This window comes from Camarhynchus parvulus, chromosome 5, assembly GCF_901933205.1.
Source record: "Camarhynchus parvulus chromosome 5, STF_HiC, whole genome shotgun sequence".
Taxonomy (NCBI): Eukaryota; Metazoa; Chordata; class Aves; order Passeriformes; family Thraupidae; genus Camarhynchus; species Camarhynchus parvulus.
In genome coordinates this window covers 28,508,159-28,525,476 of record NC_044575.1, presented here as the reverse complement: position 1 = coordinate 28,525,476, position 17,318 = coordinate 28,508,159, and the positions used below count along the sequence as shown (strand labels likewise).

The 17,318-nt window shown below is 40.7% G+C and overlaps 1 protein-coding gene across 1 annotated transcript; it reads right to left on the bottom strand.

Moving 5' to 3' along the window:
- Window positions 1-1,595: 1,595 nt before the first annotated feature.
- Window positions 1,596-17,237, bottom strand: LOC115904073 (serine/arginine-rich splicing factor 5-like). The gene is made up of 8 exons (XM_030949161.1): window positions 17,123-17,237; window positions 14,865-15,003; window positions 11,336-11,406; window positions 10,491-10,577; window positions 8,952-9,024; window positions 5,086-5,159; window positions 4,067-4,177; window positions 1,596-3,066 (listed from the first exon to the last, which is right to left on the bottom strand). Exons 2-8 carry the CDS (start codon window positions 14,988-14,990, stop codon window positions 2,775-2,777), a joined length of 834 nt encoding a protein of 277 aa, XP_030805021.1. The 5' UTR covers window positions 14,991-15,003; window positions 17,123-17,237; the 3' UTR covers window positions 1,596-2,774.
- Window positions 17,238-17,318: the final 81 nt, after the last annotated feature.

Sequence of the window (17,318 nt, the reverse complement as noted above, 5' to 3'; positions counted from 1 at the left end):
AACCCCTGCACTTTCCTCTTGGTGCTGACTCTAAGGCCTGAATGGCTCCCTGATGTTTCTGCTGCATCCCCTCCGTTAGGCTGACATGCATGGAGCCTTCTGCCAGGTATAACTGTTGGCCAATCAATGTTATTGTCCCAGTAAATCACCTGGGGTGAAAGAAGGCTAACAACTCTCCAGCATGTTCGCAGAGAGGTGAAGGGGGACCTGATTGCAGGACTGGAGAAATGGGAAATGTGCCCTCGGGTACTGGATGCACAAAGCACTTAGTCTACTAGCAAACAATGGCTATGGAGTGGAAATGAGGGAAATGGATGGGAAATTACATGCTTCCAAAACCTCTGTAAGAAGACTAGGAACTGTAGTACACTTAGGAACTGTACAAGTTAGCTGTCAGATCAGGGAGTGGCAAGAGGAGCTGGCAAAACAGAGAAATTCCAGCCCTGGCACTGAAGGCCCTTGACCCTTTGCTGGAGCAGGCCAGAGCGATGTGGGTACGGATCCTGGGGTTGTTCCTACTTGGAATCACAATCACGTTGCTTCTTCAGCACAGTTTTGAAAGAGAAATGTCTCGTCGAACACAGGCCACACCCTTCTCAGCCCATTCGCAGCTCCGGGAGCAGTGGCACAAGTAGCACAAGGACAGCCACTTGGCTCTCCAAGGCCTTCCTGGCAGGACTATTCCTCCTCCTCCTCCTCCCCCTCACCCCCTTTTGTTTGGCAACCACAGGTGAGCATGCACAACACTCGCTTTCCTTTTCTCATCAATAAAGCAGAGATGTCCTGTGGCCAAGTACAATCAAGTTTATCTTCATGAACCACTGGGATATCCTCGGATGAAAAGTCGTGTGTTAAACTGACAAAAATGTAATCAGCAATAAAGAAGTGCCATAAACATCACAGAAAATATGCTCTTGTTTTGGGGGGATGATGCAGCCAGTTGCTGAAATGTAACTAATTCCAGTGCTTGATTTCCAGGTGGGTGTACCCCGTGCTGCAAGCAGTTGCATGCTGTAGGATAAGGCTTCCTTCCCCTAGGAGAATGTCCTATGGTAAGAGAACTGCTAGCACATCATGCCAAACATTGCAAAGAATGAAAGAATAGTTTGGGTGGCAAGGGACCCTAAAAATCTAGTTCCAAACCCCTGCCACGGGCAGGGGCACCAGCAACTTGGCTTTACAAAGGGTGTTAGCCTTGAAGCCTTATATGCACACAAGTTGTGTAGGCGATGTAAGAATCTTTAGTACAGTATTTCAGAAGTGACAAATGAATTTACCTATAGGAAGATTCCAATACCCGTGGCATTTGGTTGTCGGTTCCTCTGCTGAAGTGCCAGAGCAGAAGGTAACACACAAACCTGTTTGCAAGAACTGCAGAAACAATCCTTTTGCCATTTATTCAAACAGCCACTGCTGGCCATGACAGTAAAATCCTATCCTGTCCTCCAGTCAGTCAGCATCTGGTCACTTGTAACTGGTTTCTAGTTTCCATTTTCTTGCTTCTATACAGGTATACCTACAAATAAATTTCTTTGTGATCATGTCAGAAAGACTGAAGTGAGCAACAGCAACAACAATTAAACAAAACTGCAAAATAAGCCAGAAAAAGGATTGATTTTATTAGGAATGGTACATTTAAATACATGTAAGACTTTGGGATTAATTTACATATTTCTTCCAAAAATGTTTCCCTTCTTTGACAATACAGAAGTTAAAAAAAAATATCTAATTCCAAATTGTAAGAACAACAGTATTTGCAGTGGAAATTTCTATTAATCAAAACAAGTGTGCATTCCGGAGATTTTAACTACACTTTTCCTGGGAATTTTTTTTGCTGCTCTCATTACTAAAATAACCTTCCTTTCCATCAAGACTATTGCTAGTCATACACATGTTATTCAGTATCACACTTTTGGGTATGAAAGCTATGTCACTTTTATAAACATCAAAAACATGGACATGCATATTGACATTTCTGTGCAGTTTTATGAAGTCACCTGTCAAATAAGGCCTATACATACAATACCACATACTAGTGAATTACTGTAAAATTATTATAATGGATTCCCAATAAACCTGACATCTGGATGGTATGTCTCATTTTAACAGAAAATTCCAGCTTTCATTACTGCTTAACATTGTATTAATCCATTATCCAAGTGAGCAATATTCAACTAACCAATGTGTATTCCTGAAAGTCTTTTGCAAATTAAGCATATTGTCAAGGTCATGTAAAGCTGGAACTTAAACAGCCTGTTAAGCCAAGCAACAGGGAAAAAGGGGAACTCTAAACTAATTTTATCTGGTCCATTCATTCTCGCACAGAAAAGTAGCCACAGAACCTTAAAGGAATTAAATCTATACTTCCTGTTCTCAGACTTAATACCAAGGACAAAAGCTAACATAGTATTTTGGAAGTCAAAGGCCTTGGAGGTGGAGGGGAAAGTAGGGGCAAGAGAGGGAGAAAGCAGCGTATTGTCTCATCCCATTACCTCAGCATTATGTGTACATAATATATCTATGATAGAAATGTTTACTAATAGCAGGGAAAAAAAATAAAAAAGACTTCCCACTCCAGACTTCACTGAAAGAAGAAAGCTGACAGCCAGCCCCTCCTCACAGAGATGGCCTATTTGATGACAGGCACTTTGGCAATGTAAGAGGAGGTCACCCTTTCATCATGTTAACTCTTCCCCTCCCAGATCTCACATATAACTTGTCTCAAGTCTTGAAGAAACTTGACTCAAATTAATTAATACATCTCTCAAAGCAGGTTAACTACGGCTGTGAGCAGAGCTCGACCTAGAACGAGATTTTCTTTTAGAAGAAGAGGGAGAGGGGGAAGAAGCTATCAAGCTGGAGCGGTGGCTTTTGTGGGAGTAACTCTTTTTAGGAGTACGACTGCGAGAACGAGAGCGGGATCGAGAGCGAGAGCGGGATCGAGAGCGAGACCTGGACCTGGAGCGGGACCTGGAGCGGGAGCGGGACCGGCTGTCCGATCTGGAAGATCCTGTAGACCTGGACCTGCTGCGAGATCTTGAGTAACTCCTTGATCGAGATCTGCTTCTAGAAAAACAAAATTAAAAGCTGTAGTCTCACCTCTTACTAAATTTAAAACAATAATGTAAAATTTACAACTACTCTGTATGCATGGCCCATCCATCTGAACCTGTGAAAGCGCTATCCTCAGCATTCAGCCATTTCACAGGCCTGCTAGATTTCTGCTCTGCTCCATCATGACAGCATCTTCCTAGGTGAAGGCCATCAGGAGCTGCTGGCCTTGACACTCTCTGCTAGTGTGGCACAATATGAACTGCCTAATAAAAGATGCCTCTCCCCAGCTCTTGCCAGGAGGAGAGAAACCAATTTTTAGGCAGGGGAATCTCTATCAAAGAACAACTCTTTGTCTGCAAACATCCTGCCTTGAAGTATCATTTAATTTATCAAGAAAAACACAGAAGTGGAACTTTATAGCTGTGGTGTTTATTCTCTGTAGAAATGCCATGCAAACAACAGTTTCTTTCAAGAGGCTAAGTCTCTAAAGGTGTGGATCACCAGCACACTTTAAGGCCTTAGAGTTTTAACACCTTCACTAGTAATGCATCCCTTTTTTCATGGAAAGAGATAATGAAAGAGCTGCAGCCAACATGTTTTTTAATGACTGAACAGCAGAACTGCTTAAGAATAATGCAAGCAAGCTAACTGATTTTCTTTTATTCTCATGAACAAGCTGGCTTTCACAACTATTTGAGAAATATTTCGCAGGACTGTGAAACAGCTTTCCTTTAAATTAAACATTTTTAATACCAAAATTCATGTTTTAAGAAGTTATTTCTTTATAATACCACATTTTGTCTTTAAAAAACATTTTTACTCACATCCCAAAGTGTTCTATTTACCCTGTTTAAGCAAGTTAGTTCTTATCTTAATCTGTTTACACTGCTAAAAAGTGGTTCTGTGCAGTGATATTTAGCTTGGGGCCAAAAAAACTACATAATCAAACTTTGGCACAAATACTATCCAAATCCACGCCCTCAGCAGAATTTTATCATGCCAGGTGACATACCTATGCCTTCTGTGGTCTTCAGTCAGTTTAATTCTGCGTCCATTCAGCTCAGTGCCATCCAGTTTTTCCAGAGCACTCTTCATGTCACTGTAAGATGCAAACTCCACAACCCTGTTATCATAATGAAATGAAACAAAAGTTTCAGAGAAGCAAAAAAATATAAGCAAAGCAGGTCTTTTTTAATCTGTTGATTCACAGCTGTTTTATCTTCTGAAAGCTAGTTTTTAACATGGTTAATAAGAAAATATGACACCAACAGTCTTAGCTATCCATACCTCTCACATCTACTTAAACAATAGCAGAACTGCTATCTGCAACGAGATGGAGAAAATGCAGGAAGCTACACAAATCTGCATCAGCTGAGGAAATACGTTTCAGTCCTCCACTAAACTGCATCCCAAAGCTGCCCATGAAACAAAACAAGTCTGCAGACTCTTCTGACCTATTCAAGAATTTTAACAGTGAATAGAAAAGTCCAGTATTTGTGGTTTTTTAAGTTTGAACTCAAAAAGGGTCTATGTTGCATTGGTTTACAGTGGCCCAAGAGCAGTTTTGCCAGCACAGACACTTTATTCACACTTCCTTCCCTCCTGCTTTGTTGTGCAGGACCTTTGTAGTCTGCAGAACTGAGAACAGAGAGTGGGCAGGTAGGTATTCCCCATGGAAGTTGGTTATGTTCATTTCCCATGACTTTGCTGAACCAGTGTAAAGCAGCCACAGACAGTAGGTGTTTTAGCCTCAGGCCTCAGATCATAAATGATTACATAAAAATAAGACAGCAGGGCTTAACATTTGAAAGGAATTCTCCCCTCCTTTCCTGCTTTCATGATAGAGAATAGAGACTGAACTCCTACTTACTATCAGTTCATGTTCTGGATTGTTTTGGTTCCTTAACTGGAGAAATTTCAGCATCTAAGGCACCCCAGAGATCTATATTTCACTTCTTCTGTATTAGAGGAAAAATCATGCCCTTAATAGTTTCAGCTATCATATGACACACAGACACAAAATGAACTTACCCTTCATTCCTGTTGTTTCTGTGTGCATCCACATAGGTGACCTCTCCTGCCTTTCTCATGACATCTTTCAAGTCCTATAGCAAAAGTTAACATTTTAGTTTGAACAGGACACAAATCAGTCAGGTAGCAGAATACTCCCCTAAAACTTTCCCTGCTAAAACTGCTTAATGCTTTTTAATTTCTAGATTAAAAATATATATATATATAATTTAGAAAAAGTTTCTGAAACAGCTTATGTAATAGCAGCTGCAATAGAAAGGATGCATCATTTTACAGCTACAGTGAATAAAACACTGCTTTCAAGATAATCCTACATCCCAAAACCAGCTGTTATGAAAACACAATGCAATACTTAAAATACTAACATGTCCCCTGAAATCAGAACTGAGAAGTGCAGTAGTATTAAATCCAGATTTTCATAACTAACACCCCAGTTAAATGACATTCCAATAAGTGTAGACAAAGTCAACCTTTATGCTCACCTCCCCCAGCTTCAAAGCAAAATTAAAAGCAAAAAGGTCTAACTACAATGTAATTCAAAATTTTACAAAGGAATTTTTCTTTAAAAGTTCAATTTGAGTATCCTTCACGCTACAGTGTCACATCAATAGACATCCTTGTCTTAAACTTAACAGAGGCTAAATGTGGACAAGTAAAATTACTTGCTTAGCAACAGGACAAAGTACAAACAAATAATGCAAGAGGTCGCTAAAAAGCTTAACATTTGTCTAAGTTAAGGCAGCACTTTTACCCAACAGTATCTGGTATTTTATAATCCCACACTACTTACCGCAGCACACCACAAGTGGCAGGTGATATAAGAAGGTACCTTAAGCAAAGAGCTGCTTGTCCAATACCTAGCTGGCCAAGAGGAACTCTCTTACATGAGAAAGGCAGTGATGGCTCATAGCAATATGCTTCACGGAGGTACCAGAGGCCCTGAAAGCACTGGACATAGTCTCCAGTCTCCAGAAGTGGCTAAAGAACCCGAGGATGATCTGTGCTAGCCAATCGAGATCAAACCCAGGCAAACCAAGATCTAGACTGCCAAAAAACAGGAGTGTCATAGGAACCAAAAGGAAAATTCAGAACAGGCCAAACCCTAGAATTTCAGCCACTAGAAAACCCCCAAATCTTTGGCTCTTTTTCCTCCACACAAGAAAAATGAAGGTTAACCAAATCAAGGTTGTTAGAAGAGGTTCAAAATGCACTTGGTTAAAATTAGAAATACACTTAAGGAACAAAAGACTACAGAACAAAAAGTCAAGAAAAAACTTTAGAACATTTGCCACAGAATATAAAAAAGCTTAGTTTTATCTAGTATTTTGATTCAATTGTTTTATGTTAAAAACTGGCATATGGAAAGTAGTAGATATTTTCCTTGTTTCACAGGTCTTAATATAGAGAAACCCTAATAGCAAATGAAAATTGGTCCCTATTAGTACCATTAAAAACAATACTTCAAATTACCTCAATTTAGAGATGATGGACAAAATTTTGGCCCTGCTCAAGCCAATGAGACTTTAACCAGACCAGGACCGGTAAGTCAAAAGGGAGTTTAAAAAATGTCAATCTACACAATTATTTCCCAAATCAGTAACTTTAGGCCTTAAGATTGAGACTCCCACAATCCTGTCACACTATGTGCTGAATCCTAAGAAACATTAACATGAAATATCATTTGCAATCGCAATGTCAACACGATTAAGATGCCAACATTATTTCTCAAAAGAGAGGAAGTGTGCATGTGTTATAAAAGCTCAACATTCTGTAATTAGAGGAATGTTTTAAAAGTTGCCTGGTATCACCTAACCAGTGGAACAATCAAATTTTATCTTAAGTTTACTGTTCTGGGTCACCTTAAATAGCACAAGAAAACCCTGTTGTCCTTAGTACCAGAGAGAAATAAGGTGTAGGACAACCATAAGTAGGAAAATATATCTTGATGTAATACAGACCTACTTTTCTCAACTACTTGAAATTTTGATACTGGGAAACTGATGAGGGTGGTTGGAAAGCTCTAAACATGCAGAAATACATGTTTGCTAAAAAAAAAAGGAGAGCATCTAACAGTTTGTCTACTACTTAGAGATGGGATTATCTATTAACAATATAGTCAACAATCTGAGGAAATTGATCTGAATACAAATTTTTCTGGCTTTTTCTATGTTTAAATATCCCAACACAGTAACTTTTCAGGGAGATAGATGTTCTCGAAGTATGGGGATCTGGACACACCAAAGACTAAATTCTATGTGCAAGTTTAAAAGCAAGGTTCCATAACGAGTGTGCTTCCTAGCAGGGATTAGAAGGGAAGAATAATGGCACTACTGTTAATGGATTAGCTATTTTAATGTGTTGTAAGTAGCACAGTTAGAAGTTAAAACACTATAGTCAGTACCAAAGCAGTACAACTTCAAAAGTAAATGTAGCTTGCATACGGTTGTTACCTTCAAATGATGTCTATTTAGGCAGGTATTGAAAAGTCTCTTATGATAACTTATCATATATTTAAGAGACATTAAAACATTTAATTAGAATACTAAAAGATTCATCAGTATGAAATCTGAATTGGGTGGGCTTCAGATTAAAATGTAAGTACACGTAAAGCCATTATAAATATTCACAAGTAAAAGAAAGTTACAAAAATGTTAATTTTTTTTCAAGTTATGCATTTAACACTAAAAAGCCTTATAGGATTTGTTTTCCTTAACACTCCATTATAGCTTACTTCTCTGGTCCCTACTGTTGTTTCCAAGTGACAATCTCTTCATATATGTAACTGCGTAGCAAACCCAGAAGATACTTAGATTAAATCCAGTTGATGATCACCTCAACTCAGCTGGTTTTCTTTAGTTATTCAATAATTAACACAACTGTTCTGTTACGAACCCTTTGAATCTGTCATGCAGAAGATAAACTGAGTTCAACCGTTGATCTGCATGGATTGCACCCAACTCTTATGAAACACATCAGCAGAGCTCCAGGCAAACCAAGAAGCCTCCTTGTGGGGAAGTAGCTCCAAGGCCGAGGCTTTGAACATTCAACATGTCCTACTGCATCTTTCAGGACTTTAATCGAAGTCTCTTTATTCAAAGAAGATATAGGCTAATGAACAAGACTAAACTCTACTATTCACTCACCTTTTGTACATAGCATCTGTTGCTATGTCCTTACAAAGTGAACTTTCTATACACTGTACACTACACAGAACACAACTAAAAGAATTGATTACATGGCTATTCTGTTAAAAGCCAGCTAAATATAAGCAAAACATTAGCAAGAGGTGAAAAAACAACAACAACAAAAAGAAAGAAAGGTGATAAGAAAGCTTCAAATCACAAGTACTGAAAGTTTGGGTTTTAAAAAAAAGTATCTACAATAAGCATACTCAACACGGTAGCTCTCTTAAAATTCCCTCTATTAATGATGTATTACCAGAATTGTCAATCATTAATTGGGTCACAAAAATATTTTGCAAAACATAAGACTATAAATTACAACCAAAACAAAGGCATGCACCTCCAGGTGTAACAATACAAAAGAATGACATAGTTTGAATTAATGCAATGTTTCAATATTTTAGAAACTATTTAGCGTCTTCCAAAGTTTTATCAGCGGGCAAATAGAATTAAGAATCTGTTCCCAACTACAAAATCTAGTTACAGAATATTTGCGCAGCTTTGAAACAAAGGACTTCTGTAAGTGCTTGAATCCTAATTTTCACCAATCCCTGAAGCTGTTTTCTTATTTTTTGTTCACATTAAATATTTATGATGGCTTTATTAAGAAATTAGACTGAACGCAGTCTACTTATGGAGTAGTAAAATAAGGTGTAAAAAAGAGAAGGTAAGATGCTAACTCACCTGCCAGCTGATACGGGATGAAAGGTTTTCAACAATGATCCTGTGTTCAGTACGAACAGGAGGCCCATACCGGCTGGAAGAATTCAAAGGGGACAAACAAGAAAAAAATCTCCAGTATAAGGAATTTAAAACTTAAGAAATCTGACATTTTCTACAGTTCACTGAAAGATTTAAGTAATTTCCTTATTGTTGGACTGCAGACTTGATTCTTCTTAGTCAAGAGTATATTTAAGACTCTACTAGAAGAGCGTCCCAAGTTTTTTCAGAACACCCAGATCTGCCAAGTATTTAAACAAGAGGACCCAGGGACATAAAACTGGCAGGATGAGTCTCATTTTTCCATTATTGCAAACGTCTTCTTGTCTAGTACTAGCAGTCTGACATCATGTACGTGACTACAATGTCATATGCCCACAACCTTCAGTCAAACAAACTTGCTACTTTTAAAGTTCACTTGTAGCCTGGACCTTGGACCAACTATACCACACCAAGGTTATTGCCACTAAAGTAAAAAAAATCTAATTAGCATGCTTGCATATGCAAATTAGATGTTCCAGACATTTGTTGGTAATTGGCAGCAATTCTGACTTTGCAACAGATGTGAAGGTTTATGTCCCATGTATCTTCATCTTTCTTCCAAACTCTACTCTGCACAGGCCACAGCTATGAATGTTCCTACAGAGTAAATTCTTCCACTCATGTTTCCTTCACACAGGTAGATATAAAGTGAAAATATGTAATGTGTACTTGGCTGGCAGAATACATGCAAATCTGCAGAACTTTCACTGCACGTTGGCACAAGGTTCACCACTGGCTCTAATCACTGAAAGTGAACAACTCCACAAATACTGCGTACCCTCTCAAGGTATTCTAGAAATGAGCTGTGTCCTGGTTTGCACATTCCATCACTGGAGAGAGACTCTGCTGCTTGGTCAGCAAACTTAGTCAACTGGTATTTACTAACACATGCACAAGTGTATCTTGTGCCCTAGCACTGCTCCTTTTCTAGGCTGTGCTGAAATAAGCATTTTGATAATCATACAACTGGAAATGTGAAAACTTGGTTAGACAGTAAATACCTTGAATTACTGCTCTACAACATCCTACTTATCATGTAAGTTCAATTTGGTGACAAAAGCTGCAATAGAGAAGCTCTGCATTTCTCATGACTTAGTGTTCAAATCAGCCAATCCAACTGCAGCAATACTCCTTCACATCATTTACATGACAGCAGGAAGCCAGACCAGCGTAGTGCCTACAATATGGCAAAGGCACATTTCATAATAGGTTTGTGAACCTCTCCGAGACAGTTAAACTGCTTTAAAATCCCCACTCTCCCCAGCCTGAGAAGGCAAGTAATAGTAATGAACCTGCAAGGTTTGAAAACATAAAACTTTTTTTGTTAAGCTATACAGGGAATCAGAGCTGGATCCCTAAATCACAAAAAGAAAACTCAATTCTTTTGTGACTGGAAGAGGAAAAGGACACAGCTCTTTCGTGACTGGAAGAGGAAAAGGACAGCGAGCCCAGACCACCTACCTAGATCCACTCTGCGACTGGTAATAACTGAACCGTTGTGAGAATCTTCCCCTTCCTCTTCGGGCTCGAGCATGTTCAATTGTGACCCTTATGACAGGAACAAAAAAAAAACCAAGCACATAAAAAAATTAAAACAACAAACTTCAAGTATTTGACATTGACTGGAAGCAAATGTGCACAAACAAGAATTATCTTGCCCTTGCAAGCAATTATTTATAACACAACCACTGGCATTTCTTAAAGAGCCAGAGCAGCGTTTTTTCTCATTGGTCTCCCTCAGATTTTCATGAAAATTCTCATGAATCTGTAATTCGGACAAACACTTGAATATGCTCAACCAGAGTGCAGGAGTACTTACAGAGAGAAAAGAATACTAAAATAACCAACAACAACCTAATGACCTAAAATACAGCTTCCATAATCACAGTAAAAATTACTGCAACATGCAATGACTATAGTTCACATTGCTGCCAACTGAAGGTCAACAATCCAAATGATAACAGGCTATCATCAGCTTATTTTCTGGTCAACAGACAAATAAATACTAAATAAGTTTAATTCACTCTTACTAATATTCCTAATGAGAAGATCCTGAGTTACCTCTGAAAGAGAACTAAGCGCAAGTAGAGAAAATGGTCAGCCCTGCTCTAAACCACTCCTCCTCCAGTCTCAAACTAATCTTTACCTTAAACAAGACTGGATCCCAATGAATATCTTTAAAGTTATGGAAGGTATAGCCCACCACAGAACCACAGGAAATGGGTGTCAGAGCACAAGATGATGCACTGCTTTTAGATGCAAAGCACTTTTTCTATTCTTAAGGGAAATTATGGTATCACACTTACCTTTCATCACATAGCTCTTTACCATTTAGTTCATAAATTGCATCATCAGCATCCCTGTGGTCTTCGAATTCCTAAGAAGAAAATAGAAATAAAAATGTATTTTCCCTCACAGTATATGCAAATACTAATAAATATGCTTCTTTATAAATTTTACATTTCTACAGGAAGTATCACCAAGAACTTTGAATAAGGAAGCTAGTTCCTAGTATATTTATGACTGAAAAGCCAAGATGTTCCTAGTCATGATAACAACTTCTCCCTCCATCCCACAAACTCCTTTTGCCTCCCCAGTTATTTCAGTATAACTTACTTGCAGGACCTATTAATTAAATTACCTGGTTTGCCAAGAAATATCTAAAATACTTTTGGGGAGAGGTGGGGGAAACTACTAAAAGGCATATAATTTAAAACACAGCTCCACATACAGGAAAATTGAATATAACAGTATGAGCTGATCAAATGCGGGAGAGTTGTGCACTGCCAAAACTCTCTTAAGATTAAATTCTTACTGAACCAGCAAAGAAAGAGTGAACCAGAAAAAAAAGTCCTTCTAATTTTTTCAGAGTGAATTTAGTTCGCTAGCTGGGCAAAAAGATGCCCATGTAAGAAGAGTATGAAACATAAGCCCTTCTTCAGCGCTGGCCACCTGCGGGTCTAGATCAGCTATAACAAGCATAATTCCCTTTACTGTTGCAATGGAATCTGTCACTTCGCTTTTGGCAGAAATGCTGCTTTAGTCAGCCTGAGTAGCCTCTGCCCACTATCCAGCCTACTGGCTCTTGGCAAAGCTGCTTGCACAGCTCTGCAGGAAACTAGGTCAAGAAACCTACCCATATGAAAAAAGAGCCCACTTTGTGCAGGAGGTGGGGGTGAAAAAGTGTTATTTTTCAATCAGATCAGCTTCCCAGGTAGGTTCATTATGCGTGGCTGGACAACTGCAGCAACACCATGAGAGGCAAGGAGACAAAGGAAAGAAATAAAGCAGAGAGAGCAAGCAGCTGGGTAGGGACTGCTGGCAGCAACAGTGCAGATGGAGAGAAAAAATTGTGGAACTGCAGCTTGCAAGGAACGAACAACAAAGAAGAAGCTTCCCAAGTTGAAGAAAGTGTTTGCATAACTATAAACTGCTTTTCAGAAGCAATACTGGCGTAAGCAATCTTCCCCCTTCTGCACTGAAATTTGTTTCACTACCAAGTGAAACATCACACATCCTTGCATGATGATGCAAAGATTATCTTAAGACACATAATTTAAGTCCAACATTTAAAAGTATCAATAGTTGGCAACTACAAGTCCCATTACGTCAACTACTTTCTAACAAACTGAACATGTCCAAGTCTACCTAGCTTTATGGTTTGAAGTTTGAAAACACTATGTTCTGAAATCTACAACATTTAAGTAAATATAGTTAGTTTCAAAGATTAAGCAATGATTTCAATCAAGCACAACAAAACATGCTTTCAGCACTATTACAATGTTCACTTGGTTTTGTAATATGTTTTATAAAAACAAGTCTTAAATAACAGAAAATAAAGATGAACTGACAGCACAAGGCCAATAAAGAGCCATGAAGGATAATGCCATTCCATGTGTTTATAAATGACATGGATGACAGGATCAAGCACAGCCTCAGCAGTTCTGTGTCTGACACCGAAGTGGGAGGACAAATATACCAGAATGAAAAACCATCCCACATAAAGACCTTAATAGGCTGAAAGATTAAGCAAGCAAGAATCACAAGTCTTAATGAAAGATACGCCATGAAGTGCTGCATGTGGCGTAAGACAATCCTAAGCAGCAGAATGCGCTGGGGGCTGAGTGGCTGGAGAGCAGCTCTGCTGAAAAGGACATGGAAATCCTCGTGGAGAGTCAGCTAAGCATGAGTCAGCAGCGTGGCCTTGCTGCAGTGACAGCAAATCGTATCCTGGGCTGCATCCGTACGAGTACAATCAGCAAACCGAGGGGTGCTATTATTCCACCCCACTTGGCATTTGTTAGGCCACACCTGGAACACTGAGTCCAGTTTTGCTCTCTCCAGCTCATAAAAGACATTGAAAGATTGGACTGAGACTAGCAGAGGGCAACCAAAACTCATCAGAAGGTTGGATAACAAAGAAAAGCTGAGAGAGCTGTGTTTGTTCAGCAGGAAGAAAAGGCAGCTTCAAGGGAATACAGTCAGTCTTCCAAAACCTAGAACACAGTTACACAAACAATGGAAGTGATTTCTGATATGGGCGCACAATGATAGGATGACAAGTATGGGAGGGAAAGTTGTTTAGCTGCAAAGAAAAAGCATTTTATTCTGAGAACAACTGCATTATTTATATAAATTTATGAGACAATTATTCAAGCTTATTAGTGATCTTTGGAAAGAAAATGGCTCCACCTAGGAACCAGAGAGGAGGGAGGACTGACTGACTCACTTACAGGAGTTGAACAGAAGCTGTTCCTGAAGGAGTCAACAGCCCTGCCCAGGAAGAGAAGAGGAACTCTCAAAGAAAGGGGACTGAGAAATAGCAGCAATTGGAAAGAGCACTCTAAATATAAACTCAGGCTCGTGTCTACATCAGCCATTTACCTCCAGATTAAGAGACAGGTATTTACCTGCTAGCAGTCAACAAGCAGCTCATAATGCAGGAGAACCAGAAACCAGTATGTGTAGGAGTTAAGGAGCAATATTCACACGAAACTAAAGTAGGCAAAGCCTGTCCTTTTGTTCCTTTCCAATAACTTCACTCAAGGGATTGATCTTGGCAGAAAGAGTGACATGTAAGCCTGTCATTATGCGAGGGCAGTATCAGCCTTTCAAGTCTGAACTAAGTGCAGCACAACAGCTAATTCTCAATTCTCATGAGATAACAGTTAAAACATAGGCCGATTCTGAGTCAATCTGTAAAGCTGCAAAATTTGGACACTTTGGAGCACAGAGCTCTAAGAAAGCAGTGGCAGGTAACTGAGATACAAGGAACTGTCTATTTAATTTCATAGTCTGACAAGCATATATGCTCTACAAATATGTACTGATGATGAATATGTTGAATTTCAGCTGCACAAGACTTCAAAGCTGTGCTGCTTGGATCCACCAGCCAGCACCCACTACACCAGCTGTCTTAGCCAACTACTCTGCTTTTATGTCAGGCTATTATTTAAGAAATATGACCAAGCAGACTGCAAGGGCTGAGAATGGCATTTAAGTGGTTCTTATAAACTCTTCTTCTGGGTCAAGACTGCAAAATTTTGTACTGCCATAACAGAATATTTATATAGTCTTCAGAAATGAGGGGTAAATTTTAAACCCACTGAAGACTATGATCAAACAATGTATTTAATGTAGCTGGAATATTACAGAGATTTTCAGCAAAACCTGGCCAAAACTGTAATCCAAAATGATGAAAAGCCTTCTGAAATGTTTATTAATATTTTCCATTTCCCACTGCAAATATTATCTTGAACATCTTCCTTCCTTGACATCATCCTAGCAAGGTTAGTACCTGCAAGCAAGAGCAAGGAAAACAAAGCTGTTACTTACCACAAAGCCAAATCCATTTTTCAGATGGATTTCTCGTATGCGACCATATCCCTTGAAGAACTTCTCTACATCCCGTTCACGAGCACGGGAGCTCAAGTGTCCAACAAAGACACGGCAGCCACTCATCTTAAGGGTGATGCTAAAAAATAAAACAGCACCGTTTATCAGATTAACAAACTTAAAATAGGGTGATTAAGATCACTTTTACATCTCAGAAATCTTGGTTAAACAGGATTTGATTTTACTGCCCTCCAGGTATACATGTTAAAAGCCTAATTCTCTACAGCCAGAGAAAGGATAAAATCCCGTCTTGCTGACTTCTATCAGAACCTACAAAGAACTTCCAGTTTTGCACTTTTTAATCATAAACTTAAAATCCCAAATCTGTAACTTCAAAGATTTTACTGGGTTAGCAGCTGCTGGGAAAAAAAATTTCTATGCTAATCATTAGAATAACAACAAACAACAAAAAACATTCTTAAAACTTTTGCTTTCATCTAGAAAAATCGCTGCAATAAAACTTTATTAGCACACAAATGATAAATGGTAGCCATCAAATTATTTTCATTTCCAGTAACCATAAATATAAGTTATTTTAACAGTCTATCACGCTTTGAAGAAGAATTTTGCATTATGAGATTTCAACAATGGCAAAAATAAAAAAGGCTATTTGAGGCACTCAAATTTTTAAAGCTATCCACTGATCCAGTATATATAATTTGAGATAATCTATGTAAAACTCCATTTTTAACCTTAAGGTGTCACTTTTTCAGTTTATGTGGTTTAAAATTTTTTAAGATCTCATAAGTGGAAAATATTAATTATTTGTCTCACTCAATGAGCCTGCTGTCATAGAAAAAAAAAACCAAAGAATTTGAGCCCTAAGGAATGGAAATATGACGTGATCTTGCACAACAATACGGGGCTCTAATGCACACAGAGTAAACAGACAACATGTCATGTTAGCTGTGAAAATAATTCCTGTCAGTCGGGATGCAGTATTTTGAATCAATGTGATTTACCTTCTCTGCTAACGTACACCCATTAGGTTTCCATTGAATACTTTCTTTACTCAGACTTACCGTGCCATCAGAGAAGTGCTGGAGTTTTGGAAGCCTGGGTACTGGGCTTTTTATGGGGCGAGGGGTTGAACTGCGACAGCACTTACTTAGATTGGCCTCAATCCCCGAACCTCGGAAGAGCCTACGCTGCCCTTTGTAGCCATTCTCTCCTTTGTCCTCACCCGTGCATTTTGATGCCCACAGGGAAATCCAGTTCAGGGGGCTGGTTCAGCTCCCTCGCGGAGTGCCCAGTGTTCCAACACACGGCTTCCGTGGCGCACCCTTACTGCACAAACACTGGCCAGGCCAGCCGTGGGTATTAAGGGAAAGGCAGGCCCCCGTAGAGGAAGGACAGCCTTACGTAACTGTATGCTTTAAAACACGGCAAGAACAGCCACTGTGGTAACAGTGCTCATTTTGGGAACAACAGAGATTTGAAAGATTAAAAAACTGCGTAACTGCTGTTCGATATTTTTAGTTCTAGAAAAATAAAGTCGGGAGGAGAATCACAAAAGGAAATGAATACGGGGTGGGTGGGTGGAACTGATCACCACTGAAACTGTCAAATATACTGCGAAAGACTTACGAACAACCCATCCGCGCGTTATTTACTCATTATCAAAGAGCACAATGGATGCGAGATCTGTATTGACACTTGCGAGGCGCGGAGCTTCACGCGTCGCTCCTACCACAATGAAATCGAGCTCGCTCGCAGACGACTCAGTAGGTGCGGAAAAGCCCTCGGGAAGCACGGACCCGCAGCAAGTAGCCATCTGCTCCTCCCTCCTTTCGAGAAGCCGTGAGGATCCGGGACTGCGCCAGGACTGCGGCCTGCCCAAGGCGGCCGGGCCCTCCTCACGGGCCCGCCGCCATCACGGCGCCGGCCCACGCAGCGGCGTCGGCCCCTTCGGCTCTTCGAAGCTCTGCGCTCGCCTCCAATCTGCGACGGCTCCTCGCGGCCATCCCGCCGGGATCAGCCCTCCCCGCTCGGGGCAGCGATGGATGGCGGTCCCCCCCCCCCTTCCCCCCCGGCCGCGGCCCCGCCGAGCGCTCGGGCCTGCGGCGCCAGCGCGGCCTCCGCCCGCCGCCCCCGGGCCTCGACCCGTTCCCGCCCCACCGCAGGGTACCGCCGCCAGAACCCCGCCGGTGGCTCCCCGCGCCCGCCCCGGCCCCCGCGGTGGAGGGGCGGCCACGCACCGTCGCGGAGCGGCGAGTCCTGCTGGCCGTGAGGGAACCGCTCTGCGGCCGCGGCGACAATGGCTGCCGGCTGCTCCACCGACCGACCGCCGCGCGACCGCCGCGCCTGCGCACAGCCGCCCGCGCCGCCCCGCCCGTAGCGCGCCGCGCGGCACGACGGGAGATGTAGGCGCGGGGGGCAATGGCGGAGAGCTCC

Bases quoted from the DNA above. Each gene is read 5' to 3' on its own strand.
- LOC115904073 (XM_030949161.1), bottom strand. From the start codon at position 14,990: ATGAGTGGCTGCCGTGTCTTTGTTGGACACTTGAGCTCCCGTGCTCGT. The intron at 9,025-10,490 runs GTAGGTGGTCTG...GAATTCTTCCAG, and splicing joins CAGTCGCAGAGTGGATCTAG to CCGGTATGGGCCTCCTGTTC. The intron at 5,160-8,951 runs GTGAGTTAGCAT...CTTTTGCTATAG, and splicing joins CATCCCGTATCAGCTGGCAG to GACTTGAAAGATGTCATGAG.